Source organism: Salmo trutta, chromosome 18 (assembly GCF_901001165.1).
Source record: "Salmo trutta chromosome 18, fSalTru1.1, whole genome shotgun sequence".
Lineage (NCBI taxonomy): Eukaryota > Metazoa > Chordata > Actinopteri > Salmoniformes > Salmonidae > Salmo > Salmo trutta.
The window spans coordinates 25571617-25588784 of record NC_042974.1 but is presented as its reverse complement, the minus strand read 5'-3'; the positions used below and the strand labels follow the sequence as shown (position 1 = coordinate 25588784).

The 17168-nt window shown below is 41.5% G+C and overlaps 2 protein-coding genes and 1 pseudogene across 5 annotated transcripts in view; 1 reads left to right on the top strand and 2 right to left on the bottom strand.

Moving 5' to 3' along the window:
* LOC115153073 (tetratricopeptide repeat protein 7A) overlaps nucleotides 1-222 on the bottom strand; it is a 40453-nt gene extending 40231 nt beyond the window's left edge. Inside the window, exon 1 of the mRNA XM_029698121.1 lies at nucleotides 91-222. Within this exon, the coding sequence (XP_029553981.1) occupies nucleotides 91-147 (57 nt within the window). The 5' untranslated portion in view covers nucleotides 148-222. The remainder of the gene's footprint in view (nucleotides 1-90) is intronic.
* Nucleotides 223-309: 87 nt separating this feature from the next.
* LOC115153071 (multiple coagulation factor deficiency protein 2-like) lies at nucleotides 310-5983 on the top strand. Of its 4 annotated transcripts, none has more exons than XM_029698117.1 (4): nucleotides 310-406; nucleotides 777-989; nucleotides 5141-5300; nucleotides 5434-5983. In XM_029698117.1, the coding sequence occupies exons 2-4, from the start codon at nucleotides 823-825 to the stop codon at nucleotides 5563-5565; spliced, it is 459 nt and encodes a 152-aa protein (XP_029553977.1). In that variant the 5' UTR covers nucleotides 310-406; nucleotides 777-822; the 3' UTR covers nucleotides 5566-5983. The 4 variants fall into 4 exon arrangements, with proteins under 4 accessions (XP_029553977.1, XP_029553980.1, XP_029553979.1 ...); XM_029698120.1 differs by having other exon boundaries at nucleotides 330-406; nucleotides 916-989; XM_029698119.1 differs by having other exon boundaries at nucleotides 351-406; nucleotides 781-989.
* A 3451-nt stretch (nucleotides 5984-9434) lies between these two features.
* LOC115152657 (homeobox protein prophet of Pit-1-like) lies at nucleotides 9435-12113 on the bottom strand (annotated as a pseudogene).
* Between the last annotated feature and the right edge of the window lie 5055 nt (nucleotides 12114-17168).

Here is a 17168-nt window from a genome sequence, read left to right as displayed (position 1 = left end):
ACTAGCTAACACAGCAAACTAATGTTTAGGTCAAGTGCATTACCTACGACTACAAGCTATCACAGGACAGTTTTCTAGATCTAATCCAACCTCAAATCTTCGGAAAATAAATTTGGCGGCTTCATTTTCCCTATGAAAGGTTGACATTTGCTTGTCAGACGTGTTTATTTCTCAAATTCAACGAAACAACTACATTCGTGTTCGTGTTTTGGACACTGACAGGTGTCTGGTTAGACTATTGCACGCCTTCAAATCTCTGACGCAAAATGCCGACATCCAATCAGAATTTAGCTGTCGTGTCCATGGGTTGAAAGGTGACTACGGCTCACAGCAATGCCCAAAAAGGGTGAAGAGAGTTCAAATACAAATAGCTAAAGCCAACGGTTCCAAGTCAGTTTTTCAGCTGGTGAGTATGCATTTTGATTATCAATATCGCTGAAGATCCAGTTCATTATGGTGGGCTTGTTATCGCCGTATTGATTATCTTGCTAAACTAACGGATGGTCTTGAAAACCTAATAGATTTGTCTAAAGGTGCACTCTGCTAGTATAATTAACGGTAGCCAGCAATGTGTCTGTGTCTACAACATCCAGTTAGTTTGCATCCCGAACTGTACATATAATAAGTACATATAATAACATATCACTGAAAACAATTAGGCCTATTGCCTGCAAATAATGCAATTCCATTTTATTAATCTTCTCATTCTTCTGCTATCTATGTGTTTCCAAAAATGTACATATGGGTTCATAGATGGAGCTCTCTTTCTCTCTCAGCTAGCTGCTCTTTCTGGCTGTCTGTGTAGTTACTGTACAGCCCAGAATGGTGTTAAGAGTAAGTGTCAGGAGGAGCGTTGTGTGGGGCTGGCTACTCCTGGTCTCCTGCTTTCTGCTGTCTGTCTGTTCACATGAGCAGGCAGCCCAAGAACACCCACCGGAGATTCACCATCCAAACATGCACCTGGACAAGAACATGGTCCATGACAGAGAGTGAGTACTGGGTCGTGTTCATTAGGGTACACCGATCCAAAATGCTTTGCAACAGAACAAAAGCAAACATTTCTTATTGGACAGATAGTACCTTCCTTTTTCTCTCTGTTTCTGAGCATTTTCTTCCATTCTGTGTCTAAAGAACAGGCCACATAATTATGAATGGGTAGAAAAATGTGCATTACTATTGCCTGCCAAAAGAACGTTAGGAGCCAAATTCTGTTAACAAAACATTAGGATCACCTGCTCTTTCCATGACATAGCTTTCACCTAGTCAGTCTATGATTGCTCACGTATTGATGTCACTTGTTAAATCCACTTCAATCAGTGTAGATGAAGGGGAGGAGACAGGTTAACACTCAACAGTTTACCGTGTGTGTCAAGAATGGTCCACCACCCAAAGGACATCCAGCGGCAGGTAGCCTGGTGGGTAGGAGCGTTGGGCCAGTAACCGAAAGGTTGCTGGATTGAATCCCCGAGCTGACGAGGTAAAAACTGTCGATCTGCCCTTGAGCAAGGCAGTTAACCGGGCACAGACGATGTCGAATAAGGCAGCCCTTGCACCTCTTTGATTCAGAGGGGTTGGGTTAAATGTGGAAGACACATTTCAGTTGAATGCATTCAGTTGTACAACTGACTATGTATCCCCTTTCCAAACTTGACACAACTAAGCATCCAGTGTCCCTGTGGAACACTTTCGACACTTTGTACTCCATGCCCTGACGAATTGAGGCTATTCTGAGAGCAAAAGGGTGTGCAACTCTATATTAGGAAGGTGTTTCTAATGTTTTGTTCACTCTGTGTGCTGTGTGTGTATGTATGTGTATATATACACTGCTCAAAAAAATAAAGGGAACACTTAAACAACACAATGTAACTCCAAGTCAATCACACTTCTGTGAAATCAAACTGTCCACTTACGAAGCAACACTGATTGACAATAAATGTCACATGCTGTTGTGCAAATGGAATAGACAACAGGTGGAAATTATAGGCAATTAGCAAGACACCCCCAATAAAGGACTGGTTCTGCAGGTGGGGACCACAGACCACTTCTCAGTTCCTATGCTTCCTGGCTGATGTTTTGGTCACTTTTGAATGCTGGCGGTGCTTTCACTCTAGTGGTAGCATGAGACGGAGTCTACAACCCACACAAGTGGCTCAGGTAGTGCAGCTCATCCAGGATGGCACATCAATGCGAGCTGTGGCAAGAAGGTTTGCTGTGTCTGTCAGCGTAGTGTCCAGAGCATGGAGGCGCTACCAGGAGACAGGCCAGTACATCAGGAGACGTGGAGGAGGCCGTAGGAGGGCAACAACCCAGCAGCAGGACCGCTACCTCCGCCTTTGTGCAAGGAGGAGCAGGAGGAGCACTGCCAGAGCCCTGCAAAATGACCTCCAGCAGGCCACAAATGTGCATGTGTCTGCTCAAACGGTCAGACACAGACTCCATGAGGGTGGTATGAGGGCCCGACGTCCACAGGTGGGGGTTGTGCTTACAGCCCAACACCGTACAGGACGTTTGGCATTTGCCAGAGAACACCAAGATTGGCAAATTCGCCACTGGTGCCCTGTGCTCTTCACAGATGAAAGCAGGTTCACACTGAGCACATGTGACAGACGTGACAGAGTCTGGAGACGCCGTGGTGAACGTTCTGCTGCCTGCAACATCCTCCAGCATGACCGGTTTGGCGGTGGGTCAGTCATGGTGTGGGGTGGCATTTCTTTGGGGGGCCGCACAGCCCTCCATGTGCTCGCCAGAGGTAGCCTGACTGCCATTAGGTACCGAGATGAGATCCTCAGACCCCTTGTGAGACCATATGCTGGTGCGGTTGGCCCTGGGTTCCTCCTAATGCAAGACAATGCTAGACCTCATGTGGCTGGAGTGTGTCAGCAGTTCCTGCAAGAGGAAGGCATTGATGCTATGGACTGGCCCGCCCGTTCCCCAGACCTGAATCCAATTAAGCACATCTGGGACATCATGTCTCGCTCCATCCACCAATGCCACGTTGCACCACAGACTGTCCAGGAGTTGGCGGATGCTTTAGTCCAGGTCTGGGAGGAGATCCCTCAGGAGACCATCCGCCACCTCATCAGGAGCATGCCCAGGCGTTGTAGGGAGGTCATACAGGCACGTGGAGGCCACACACACTACTGAGCCTCATTTTGACTTGTTTTAAGGACACTACATCAAAGTTGGATCAGCCTGTAGTGTGGTTTTCCACTTTAATTTTGAGTGTGACTCCAAATCCAGACCTCCATGGGTTGATAAATTGGATTTCCATTGATTATTTTTGTGTGATTTTGTTGTCAGCACATTCAACTATGTAAAGAAAAAATTATTTAATAAGATTATTTCATTCATTCAGATCTAGGATGTGTTATTTTAGTGTTCCCTTTATTTTTTGGAGCAGTGTATATATGTGTATATATGTGTGTGTGTGTGTGTTTGTGTGTGTATGTGTATATATATATATATATATATATATATTATATAATACCCCACCGCCACAATGGTGCACTCTGTTCACAATGTTGACATCATCAAACCGTTCGCCCACACGAAGCCATACACGTGGTCTGCGGTTGTGAGGCCGGTTGGAGTTACTGCCAAAATCTCTAAAACAACTTTGGAGGCGGCTTATGCTAGAGAAATTAACATACAATTATCTGGCAAAAGCTTTAGTGGACATTCCTGCAGTCACAAAGCCAATTACATGCTCCCTCAAAACATGAGACATCTGTGCATTGTGTTGTGTGACAAAACTGCACATTTTTAGAGTGGCTTTTTATTGTTGCATCTGTGTAATGATCATGCTGTTTAATCAGCTTCCACTGGTCAGGTGGATGGATTATCTTGGCAAAGGAGAAATACTCACTAACAGGGATGTAAACAAATTTGTGCCCAACATTTTTGAGAAATGTTTTTTTGTGTGCGTATGGAACATTTCTGGGATCTTTTATTTCAGCTCATGAAACATGTGACCAACACTTTACAAGTTGCGTTTATTATGTATGTGTATATATATATATATATATATATATCTATATCTATATCTATCCAAACGTTTTTGGACAACCCTTCAAATTAGTGGATTCGGCTTTTTCAGTCACACCCATTCCTGACAGGCGTATAAAATCGAGCACACAGCCATGAAATCTCCATTGACAAACATTGACAGTAGAATGGCCCGTACTGAAGAGCTCAGTGACTTTCAACGTGGCACCGTCATAGAATGCCACCTTTCCAACAAGTCAGTTCGTCAAATTTCTGCCCTGCTAGAGCTGCCCCGGTCAACTGTAAGTGCTGTTATTCTGAAGTAGAAACGTCTAGGAACAACAACAGCTCAGTGGCGAGTGGTAGGCCACACAAGCTCACAGAACGGGATCACCGAGTGCTGAAGCGCGTAGCACGTAAAAATCCTCTGTCCTCGGTTGCAAAACTCTACCGAGTTCCAAACTTCCTCTGGAAGCAACGTCCGCACAATCATTGGGAGCTTCATGAAATGGGTTTCCATGGCCAAGCAGCTGCACAGAAGCCCAAGATCACAATGCCAAGCATACAATGACATTCTACATGATTCTGTGCTTCCAACTTTGTGGCAACAGTTTGGTGTTTCCTGTTTCAGCATGACAATGCCCCTGTGCACAAAGCAAGGTCCATACAGAAACGGTTTGTCGAGATCAGTGTGGAAGAACTTGACTGGCCCCCACAGAGCCCTGACCTCAACCCCATCGAACACCTTTGGGATGAATTGGAACGCCAACTGTGAGCCAGGCCTAATCGCCCAACATCCAGTGCACGACTTCACTAATGCTCTTGTGGCTGAATGGAAGCAAATCCCCGCAGTAAGGTTCCAACATCTAGCGGAAAGCCTTTCTAGAAAAGTGGAGGCTGTTGCAGCAGCAACAGGTGGACCAACTTCATATTAATGCCCATGATTTTGAAATGTGATGTTTGACGAACAGGTGTCCACATAATTGGTGTATATTGTCCAAACATCTCACTACGGCACCGAACCCCTGAGCTCAAACAGTCTCTCAGCCTAAGTCTCCCAGATGCTTGAATTAAACCTTTACCTACCATTTGGCTGACAGTATATGCTTGGTTAATGCACTGACCAGTGTCTCTTCTATGTCCTGTCTGTGAACAGACACATCATGGAGCATCTGGAAGGTGTGATTGACAAGCCTGAGTCGGATATGTTGCCGCAGGAGCTGCAGTTGCACTACTTTAAGATGCATGACTATGATGGCAACAACTTACTGGATGGGCTGGAGTTAGCCACAGCCATCAGTCATGTACACAAAGAGGTATGTGTAATTACAAATGATATCAACAGCCAATGATGCCACATACTGTAATGCATTTTATTCACCTATGTGTACACACACACACACACACACACACTCATGTACAGGATATGCGTTTTCCACCTTTCTGCAGGAAAGAGGAGAGGAAAGCCAGCCTATGAAAGAGGAAGACCTCATAAGCCTTATAGATGACGTTCTAAGGGACGATGACAAAAACAACGATGGATACATAGACTACGCCGAGTTTGCCAAGTCCCTGGAGTAGAGGAGAGACGCTGCCTAACTGCTGAGATCTCTCTCTCAGTGCACTGCACATAACCACGCCACTTTCCATCTCAAAGCAAACTCTCTTGTTTAATTTACCTGAGCCAGTGTACATGTCTCACGCTCTCTGTGGTGCTATCACTATCCTTTATCCATCCAGACAGCATACCAGGGGTGGACAACATTTTTGGCTCGAGGGCCACATCGGGAGTTTAAAATTCAAGGGAGGGCTGCACAGCTCTTTTATTTGACCGATTGGTTTGTCAAAGTCTATTTTCGGGCCAGCAAAAGGGCAGTAATTTGAAAATATATAGGACCACTATAATTTCTATCTAATTTTAACCCAAAATACCCCCCCTTGAGATCACCCCTGAGATAGATATAGTTGAAGTCGGAAGTTTACATACACTTTAGCCAAATACATTTAAACTAAGTTTTTCACAATTCCTGACATTTAATCCTAGTAGAAATTCTCTGTCTTATGTCAGTTATGATCACCACTTTATTTTAAGAATGCGAAATGTCAGAATAATAGTAGAGAGAATGATTGATTTATTTCAGCTTTTATTTCTTTCATCACATTCCCAGTGGGTCAGAAGTTTACATACACTCAATTAGTATTTGGTAGCATTGCCTTTAAATTGTTTAACTTGGGTCAAACGTTTCGGGTAGCCTTCCACAAGCTTCCTACAATAAGTTGGGTGAATTTTGGCCCATTCCTCCTGACAGAGCTGGTGTAACTGAGTCAGGTTTATAGGCCTCCTTGCTTGCACACACTTTCAGTTCTGCCCACAAATTTTCTATGGAATTGAGATCAGGACTTTGTGATGGCCACTCCAATACCTTGACTTTGTTGTCCTTAAGCCATTTTGCCACAACTTTGGAAGTATGCTTGGGGTCATTGTCCATTTGGAAGACACATTTGCGACCAAGCTTTAACTTTCTGACTGATGTCTTGAGATGTTGCTTCAGTATATCCACATAATTTTCCTGCCTCATGTTGCCATCTATTTTGTGAAGTGCACCAGTCCCTCCTGCAGCAAAGCACCCCCATAACATGATGCTGCCACCCCCATGCTTCACGGTTGGGATGGTGTTCTTCTGCTTGCAAGCCTCCCCCTTTTTCCTCCAAACATAAGGATGATTATTATGGCCAAACAGTTCTATTTTTGTTTCATCAGACCAGAGGACATTTCTCCAAAAATAACGATCTTTATCCCATGTGCAGTTGCAAACCGTAGTCTGGCTTTTCTATGGCGGTTTTGGAACAGTAGGTTCTTCCTTGCTGAGCGGCCTTTCAGTTTGTCGCTATAGGAGTCGTTTAACTGTGGATATACATACTTTTGTACCTGTTTCATCCAGCATCTTCACAAGGTCCTTTGCTGTTGTTCTGGGATTGATTTGCACTTTTTGCACCAAAGTACGTTCATCTCTATGAGACAGAACGCGTCTCCTTCCTGAGCGGTATGACGGCTGCATGGTCCCATGGTGTTTATACTTGGGTACTATTGTTTGTACAGATGAACGTGGTACCTTCAGGCATTTGGAAATTGCTCCCAAGGATGAACCAGGCTTGTGGAGGTCTACAATTGTTTTCGGAGGTCTTGGCTGATTTCTTTAGATTTTCCCATGATGTCAAGCAAAGAGGCACTGAGTTTGACGGTAGGCCTTGAAATGCATCCACAGGTACACCTCCAATTGACTCAAATGATGTCAATTAGCCTATCAGAAGCTTCTAAAGCCATGACATAATTTTCTGGAATTTTCCAAGCTGTTTAAAGGCACAGTCAACTTAGTGTATGTAAACTTCTGACCCACTGGAATTGTGATATAGTGAAATAATCTGTCTGTAAACAATTGTTGGAAAAATTACTTGTGTCATGCACAAAGTAGATGTCCTAACCGACTTGCCAAAACTATAGTTTAACAAGACATTTGTGGAGTCGTCGAAAAACAAGTTTTAATGACTCCAACCTAAGTGTATGTAAACGTCCAACTTCAACTGTATATATATATATATATATATATATATTTATATTATTACAGAAACTGCCAAATTTGTCTGCTGTATGGTAGCAGCTAAATGAGTTCAGTCATGTTGGAATTTAATATTTACCTAAGTGATGCTTTGCTGTAAGATTATGGACCAAAATATCTAAGTTAGGCCATTAACAACAACTGCCTGTGGTCCTTAACTTTAAGTGTGGCCTTTACTATTACTCATAGTGGCAATTATACGGCTCAGAAGCAGCATAATGTACCACAGAATAAATATGAGAGTGTGGGAATGGCAAAGCAGGTTTGCAGGATTTGTCTGATCACAGAAACAAGCTATGAACAGTGTTGCGTACAGTTGGAACAAAACGGAAGACAGTGTTTCGAAACAGGAAGTAATACCTCGGCTAGTCCTATAAGTATGCTAATTCTTGTTTTCAAAACACTTTCTCCCATTTGTTCGTACAGAACGCGACCCAGGTAAAATAAAAGCCACGCACGGTACAGGCCTGGTTCTGGTCAAACGCAGGCAATAACAAATTAGTACTTTTTCTGCTGATCACTACATGCGTCCCTAACGTGGTCTGTTACCCACCTACCTGAACGCTCAACCACAGTTTACAGCAGGGCTGATACTTGAGATTAGCAGAATCTGAATGTAATACCGGAGCTGTGTTGTACTGCGCATTGTGATTTCTTCGTCACTGGATTCACTTGACTTGCAGCACTGTGAGATCTCTGGGCGATGCCATTACTGAAGGGATAACTTAATTTGACAGATGTGCTATAAGTAGAATGCATGGTTGTGTTGCTATAAATGTTAGCTGCCTATTGAAGTGACAATGTTATGCGTAGGTACACCACACCTGATTTTTTTTTTTCCCCTCATGAGATGCATTGCTTTCAAACAGCTACAGATCATTAGAAGGTTACAAGGTCTTTGTGTTATAAGGCCCAGATCTATATTCAACCCATGTATAACATTTCCAATACTGAAAAAGTATTTGTTACAGAAGAGTTCTATTTTCATCATTCGGTGTTGGTTGTTCAGTGAATTCAGTTTATTTGAATACAAATGTGTAATTGAACACTATAAAATGTTAAAAGATTAGTAGACAGATGCAACTGTGTTGTCTGTGGAATATGCTTTTAATAAACATATGAAAGTTTTCTCTGATGTTGAGTATGTTTCAAAGTGGCATTCACACACTGTGGCCTTTTGGAGTATGCTAGTGCAGTTCACTCTGAGGTGTAGGTTATGTTTGAACAGGATCTTAAGCACTTATACATTCGTAACATATTGTACTAATTTGAACTTGATAACATGTCAAACCAATTGCAGAAAAACTAATTATTTTTTATTTCAGGAAGTAACATCATACGAAATGGATGACGTTGTACACAATTCTGCACAATTTTCGGGGACCAGTTTTGACTCATGAACGCTACTTTCAAAACTACTGGCTGAAATTCTACAAAACCTTTTCTAGCATCACTTTTAACATAAACAAACAAATCACTCCCAATACACACTTTATTTACTGTGAGAATACAAAATACATTGTTAGGAGAAAGAGCATAGATTGCCTGAAATATATGCTATTTAAATTACCGACAAATGTCTCTCTGTTAGGCAACCTTGAACTTTCAACCTGCAAGTTACAGAACATGTAACATGCAATGGAAGGTATTCAAGGGGTGAAAGAGTTGTCATTTTCACTATTCTCTACATTCTTCATGTTCCTTAGTTCCTATCACTGCACAGACACAAAAAAATATGTATTTTTAAAAATCAGATCTACAGTGCAATGAATAACTGTTAATTCTTCTTAAAACACAGCCTATCTACCTCCTGATGTAGAAGTTGCCCTTTCGTTAGTTCCAGTGAGAGGCAGGATCTAGAGCAGTCATGGAGGTCAGGGAGAACACAGGCGTGGCCAGGTTGCTGGGTGGGGCTCCAATGTTCCTTAGCGGGTTGTACCACTCCTCATGCTGGCGGGGGGGGGGGGGGGGGGGGTTGTGGCTGTGGCTGTAGTGGGACTGTAGAACAGTGACACTGTCTGGTTGAGCCTGTGTGGTGGGAGTGGGAGTAACCACCTGGGGGCAGCATAGACGGGAACCGGGGGATATGGTGAGCCAGGGAGTGAGGGTTAGTACTGACAGGTGTCGTGGACGAATCAGAATTAGTTGGGTAACATAGATAATTAAGATGTTTTATTAATATAATATGCTTATTTGAGGTCATTAGAAAGTGTCCATTGGACTCTTGTGTCTTTTCCGTTGCACGTCTACCTTAGCTGGGGCTCAGACACTTGGGGCCCAGAGAGGGGAGAGGTCAGACTTGTCGTCATGGGAATGTGTCTTTACCTATTTCTTAAACCATGTGAAGGGATGGCGTGAATAATGGGGAACCAATGACTTGTCTCCACAATGTCTGTGAGCAAGTCACTCCCTCCTTTTCTTTATTGTGAGGAGGATTATGGCAGTAAATGGACCCTTGTATGTCCTCTCTTAGATCTCGCACTTATCCTGTGATAATATATGGCCTAGAGGCTCACTCCCCAGTGAGCCTGTCCAGGAGTGGGGTCAAGAGGGGGTTTGCTTGAGATGGGAGTATCTAGAGTTGACAATTGATATATGCCATTGAATGAAATAGTTATGTTCAATACCGTACCAGGGAGGGACGGTTCTAAGGAGACCAGATACTGGGCTATACAATGAACCCTGTTGACATAGCAGTTACTGTCTGATGTGTTTTATTGATATCTGTCATACAAAACTTAACCTTTGTGAACTGTTACTAAGTATCTGTGGTTTGTCAATGTACGTTGAAGGGGGTGTATCGTTGCTATAAAAGATCCCTGTAGCCATTCTGTAATCACCTTGTTCAATGGTTCATTCGAGAGTGCATTATTGAAGATCAAGTACTTTTGCAAAAGTATCTTAAGTATTAAAGATGTACTTTAACTCGGACTGTGTGTGTTTGTAACTCCTCATTTGGTAATGCGGAAATTAGCCACCACACAGGTCATCCCTGTGGACTGAACACACATGCAGCCCAATAGTGCATTGTGCCCTGTCATCATGTCCATTGGCAAGACCTTTTGAGACGCACGCTCCTGCCTGCGGTATTTGGTTCGCCGATTTTGGAACCATACCTGTCAAATACAGTAAGAAATAAGTCTTAAGTAGGTTGAATTTGAGATTTGACAATTTTATAGGATAATTGATAATAAGTATGTCACAGTCTTTTGTAAATTAAAACCTTTTGTAAATTAAAACTGTTTGAGTTAGTAATTGCAAGTATTATCAACCCCCCCCACACAGGATAAAAAACTAATACAATCCATGTGGACTGATAAATAGGCCTAGGCCCAATGAACTGTATGCGTGCTTCATTGAGTTTGGTGAGCCACGCTAGTTCCTCACGGCTGTAGATGCCGGGGTAGTGGTTCTGTCCAAACACCATCTCCAGCTGGTCCAGCTGCTTGTGACTGAAGGTGGTGCGATAGCTCCTGCACGCTGGGGATGGGTAGGCTCTCCCACGCCTGCTGAGGCCTAGGGCCATACTGTCAAATGGGACTTTTCTGACTGGGCTGCCCACATCTGTAGTCGGGATGAGGATAGGTTGAATGTGTGAGGACTTTGAATGGATGCTGCAAAGTCATTCAGTCTGACTTTAATTAAACTGTACATTCTGGCTGAGTTTCTTTATTATACTCTCTAGTTCAGGTTTCATGATGTAGGCTGGCCAGGCCTATAGGCCTTCTTGTGTTTCACTTTCACCATATAGGAAGTCGGCAAAATTTGTAAGGACACATTTCACTGAGGACTGTTCTTCAAAAAAGAGGGATTACTTGACCTTATCTTTCCCATCAACCTCGGGCAACCTAATAGCCACAAGGCTTTGCTGACCAAATTCAATCTTGTGAGAAAGAGATACCAGAGATGTGGGAATTTGAACAAGATTAAGTTAACAAAAGTTGACAGTGACTAATTTGTCAAATTGTTTGACATAGTTGACTGGCTGTTCACGTTACACTGAATGGTGAACAGACAGAATTAACAGGGAACTGGACAAAATAGTATTTTATAGTATTTTATTTGCAACATTTTTGTTGGTGTTCTTTCTCAATCTTTTTCATGAAAGTCCAGAAATGTAATGGAATTTAATATGAACTACCTACATTTTATTAACTAATACTACAGCATCAATTCATAATATTAAAATGTAATTCAGGCAGATATAAATGAAAGGCCTACGACAATGTATAGTTTGTTATTAATATTATAATATCATCATACAACTTTGACTGATACAATGCAATTTTGACAGCTAATTTGTTTTGGACTGACCTGTGCTAGAGCTGACAACGGTAAAATCAGAGGATATCTCTGCACACTCCTGCTTACTCCCGACACCATCCGCGGGTGACTTTCCCAGGGCCATCTTCACCGGTGTGGTCTGTGATGCTACAGTCAGGAGCGTTAGGCATACATTGAGCTAGCTACCTGTTGCTTTTCCCCACCGAGTCTAGCTGTCATCACATGCCATTCCCACCCACCTCTACATTTACCTGGCTTTACTGAAGTATCTTTCCGGTTACGTAAGGTCACAGAAGGGCTACAGAATTTACTCAACACAGATGGAAAGTGGCTAAATGCTCACTGAATCACAAGAATTCAAGCATTAAGCTCGTCTATGGAATTGAAGCCTTTGAAAACTCTTCATTGAAAATGTCTATCCGGTATCCTAATTTATCATATTTATTCTCGATATGAAATCCAACTACAGATAATAGAGGATTGTATTAATACCATAAGCATTAAGCTCATTTATGGAATTGAAGTCATTGAAAACTGTTAATGAAAAATTAATGGAAAATGTCTATCCTGTATCATAATTTATCATGTTCATTCTTCATATGAAATCAAACTACAGATAATACAGAACTTTATTAATACCAATATTATTAATACCACCCTTTTTGAAATCCAAGGTCCATATATATATAAAAAGGGTGTGTGCATTAATTTCTTTACAATGTTACAAATAGTGCAAATAGAACATATAAAACAAACTGAGTAACATTTGCTGAGTGAAATTGCAATTGTGCCTATGTCCACTAAGAGGTGACACAACCTACAGTGTCTGTCCATGATAGTGTGCTGGGGAGACTGTGCTCCTTACAGAGTAGTCCCTCCCCAGCACACTATCATGTCCTCTTTCGTCTTGATTTACATTTTGTTTTAATCGCTTTGGTACTATTTTCACAAGTATGTGGTGAATTTCAATTAACATGCTGAGGTAAAATAGAGCCACTCAACAAATGATTACTAACCGAAACACAGTTGGGAACAATGGGCCTTCTACGCCTTCAGAGGCTATTTATAAAATAATTATATTATTTTCAATGATGTTCTGATTTAATCTCCTCAGTTTTTGTTGGAAAGGAAAGGGTTTACACTGAAGAGAAAACAATATCCAATCAGGATTTTTCTTTGCTGGTCTCTGGGGAGATAAATCTAGCTTGCTAAATCAGCCATTGGCTAGGCCATCAGAAGCTAGATAAAGGCATCTGCCATTCAACTGAATTAAGGCAACATTTTGGAGTGACAGTGGAATCAACCAATTACATTTTGACTTCATGGGTGGGATAAAAAAAACATGAGCTGGCACATACTCAGAGAAAATTATTGTATGTGGAGATGCTGCCTTAGGCGATTAAACTTTAAGCTATAAAAAAGAAAGAGTCACACACTCATATATATATATATATATATATATATATATATAACTCCCACTGTGCCTTCTTCGGGGTAATTTCATGAATGCTTGAACCAGGTTATTTAGACAAACAGTACAATTAGTGCAACCAATGACAATAGTGAAGGGTGTGTCATAATTATTAAGTTAATTAGAATGAATTGAGTGAAACTGTTAAAACAATAGTTTTATCACGGCTCCGATGCAAAAGACCCAAGATGCAGACAGTTCCAATAACGGACGTTTATTATATAAACGGGGCAGGAAAAGGACAGGTCAAGGGCAGGCAGGGGTCGGTAGTCCAGGGCAGAGTCCGTAAAGTACGGACCGGCCGGTAGGGTCGGGGGCAGGCAGAGGTCAGTAATCCAGGGCAGTGGCAAAGGTACAAAACAGCAGGCAGGGTCAGGGCAGGCAGAATGATAAAAAAATATGAATACTAGAAAACGGACTCAAATAAACAGGAGTAAGAAAAACACGCTGATAGGCTTGACGAGACAAGATGAACTGGCAACAGACAAACTGAGAACACAAGTATAAATGCCCAGGGGATAATGGGGAAGATGGGCGACACCTGAAGGGGGGTGGAGAGAAGCACAAAGACAGGTGAAACAGATCAGGGTGTGACAAGTTTATGACATATTGAATATATTAGGCTGTTATCATATGGAAACACTATTAAAAAAAATAAAAAAAATAATAATAACTATTGAATATTGTACATACTATTAGCATCAACATTATTGTTTATAGCCCCAGACCCATTGATCGCTCTGTTTGGTACAGTCGATGGGAATAACCAGGAGGGGAAGGCTGTCTCTCTTTGTACTCTATTAGCCAAAAGGCTCATATTGCAATTTTAGAAATTACAGTCTGAACCTACCTTTGAAATGTGGTTACGGGATTTAGGGAATGTAATACATATGGAAAAGATTCGATACAATAACTCCAATAGAAGTCCAATGTTTTGCAAAATATGGCAGCCGATACTGGATAAAGGGTCTCGTCTCACTTCATAACTGGGTTGATGATCTGCTGCGACTCTGTGCTCTACTCCACTCAATATTTATTTTGGGCTTAATGACACTGCTTGTAATGACTATATGCTGTCTTCTTATACAATGACCACCTAATAGGATTTAGTTTTATTTTGTGTATGTGCGAGTTAAGTTTTGTTTTGTCCTCTAAATTGGCCATCCCATTCAACAGTACAATGAATGTCAATGTTTGTATCGCTGTCTTTTGTAAATGTATTTTTTATTGGAAAATAATAAACATATTATAAAAAATTTAAAAACATTCTTTTTTAATTCAATTTCACATATATATTTAATTGTTTCCAATTTCATTCAAAAAATGTGTTACATGTAATCTTTTGGTTCAACCATAATGCATAATAAGCATCATCAACAGGGGGAACATACTGGGTGTACTCTGATAAGCTGTAGAAAGAATATACCAATTTATATGACTTGTTAATAAAAGAGAGAATTGTTCATAAGGGCCTGAGGTCAAAGTCAATATTCAGACCACTAGGGGTCAATGTTTTTCGATAGGATATCCAGTAAGCCTCCCTTTGTAGTAGTACAATTTCAATGTTACCTCCTCTCCTTGGTAGAGCAACATGCTCAATGCCTGTGTATTTGAGGGAGGAGATATGATGGTAAGCTTCAACAAAGTGACCTGGTATTGGATAGTCAATGTTCTTACACCTGATTGAGCTGCAGTGTTCAGCTCTTTCGTTTGTCCTACATTTGTCCTACCTCTTTCCCACATGAAGAGGTGATGAGATAGATTACTCCCTTGGTCTTGCATGAGATGATACCCCTAACAGGGATTTTTCGTCCTGTATGTGGGTGTCTGAAGAAGGATGTTTTTATAGTGCTATTGCAATGTGCGCATGAGCCACATTTGTAGTTCCCATTTGGAATGGGTGTCAAGAGTGTCTGAGTGGGCTCAGGAGGCAGGTCAAATCTCACCAAGCTATCTCCATTATTGTGACCACGCTTATAGACCACCAGTGGGGGTTCCTTGAAGAGGTGTGCGATTTATTATTTTTTTGTCTGATTGCAGAATATGCCAGTGCTTTTTCAGGATGACTTTCATTTTCTCCGAACACTTGGTGTACTTAATGCAAAAGACGATTTCGTTGTTTTTATTATTTGGTAAAATTTTTTGCAATTCCTCTCTTGATTTTTGAGATATTTTCATCATAGAAGCATCAAGAGTTTTGTCCTTGTAGCCTCTCATTTTAAATGTATCTGTCATTTTTTTAGCATTGCTGTCAAAATCTGTCTGCCACAGATTTGTTTAACCCTGCATAACTGGCTATATGGTAGACCATTCTTGAGGGGAAGGGGATGCATACTATCCGCACATAGCAGGGTATTGCGGTCTGTGGGCTTTGTGTATAAGTCTGTGTGTAATGCATCGTTCTCTTTGATGAGGTATTCAGAGCTCTCGTTTAGTAGAGTTTGGAATTCATTTAGTTCCTGTTGACTTCCTTCCCAGAGCACAAAGACATCATCTATGTATCAATTCCATAGGAGGATTTTATAAAGTAGGGGATGTGTCTCTTGTAATATTTGTGTTGTGGAGAAAATGACCAGGCAGGAGACGGGAGTACACTTAGTGTTGTTTAGTAAGAACCACTCGTGCTCTACAGCCCCCCCCCCCCCCCCTTTAATCCATGTCTACGCCCCTGATGCAAACAGCACATGATGACAATTGGGCATCACAAATAGCCTACTAACCAACACTTAGAACTAAACTTTTTCAACACCTGGTTTGCATACCCATTGTTGCCTTAGTATTTACTGGTAGATTTCATATGTTGAAACGTCTTTCCTACCGGCTACCGATGTCATTCTTCTGTGAGCTGCTCCATGCCAAAACCAGTTGAGAGCTGCACACTCTTGCTGCCTGCAGATTATATTCTGCAGAAACTAGGCTGTGTGTGCAGCGCGCATGTGAATATATGTCACGTGCTTTGCGATTGTGTAGGCTACTTCGTGCATGATTTCTCTATTGTACTACATAATTGATCAATCGTATACCTCCACTACACTACTTTAATAGGAATCAGAAGGGAGTAAGAAGTGAGTATACGCAATGCCCACTGAAACATAAGTGGGTATATGGTTTATACCTGCATATACCCTCCACTTACCTTTTGTGTTTTACAAAAAGTGCACTCTCCTACATGAGTGCGATAGTATTACGGTTGCTGTCCTTTCAGAAACACAAACCTGTCACACACTGAAGGTTCACCACTGCGGAAACATGTCTGTAATAGATTAGCCTGTTAAGATATGTATATATTTGCTCTGGCGAAGCGGTTTTATGCACTGACTGAATGGAAGCTGATAATTATGAGTTTTTTACTCTGCTGGTCTCCTGAAGAAATGACAGGTCGTCATTGTCCGAGATCGAGTATAAATATATCCCACACCCAGTCAAGACACTCAGTATGTGGTCTCGAGACAGTACTCGAGACCGGTCGTCTCGAGTACTACAACATTGGCTACCAGACAATGAAAGAAAGTTGAAAACCAACAGAACATGAGAGAAATAGGCTAGTGGTTTCAATGGCATTTGGAAGTCTTTATAAAAAAATAGCCTTTTTGCCAAGGCTACTTTGAAGCAAGGTAAAACATGGTCTCATAATATGTAGTAAAACGATCAGGTTTCAAACAATTAAGTAGCTACACTGAACAAAAATATACACGCAATATGTAAAGTGTTATTCCCATGTTTCATGAGCTGAAATAAAATATCCCAGAAATTTTCCATAAAGCTGTTTTCTCTCAAATTGTGTGCACATTTTTTTTACATCCCTTTTAGTG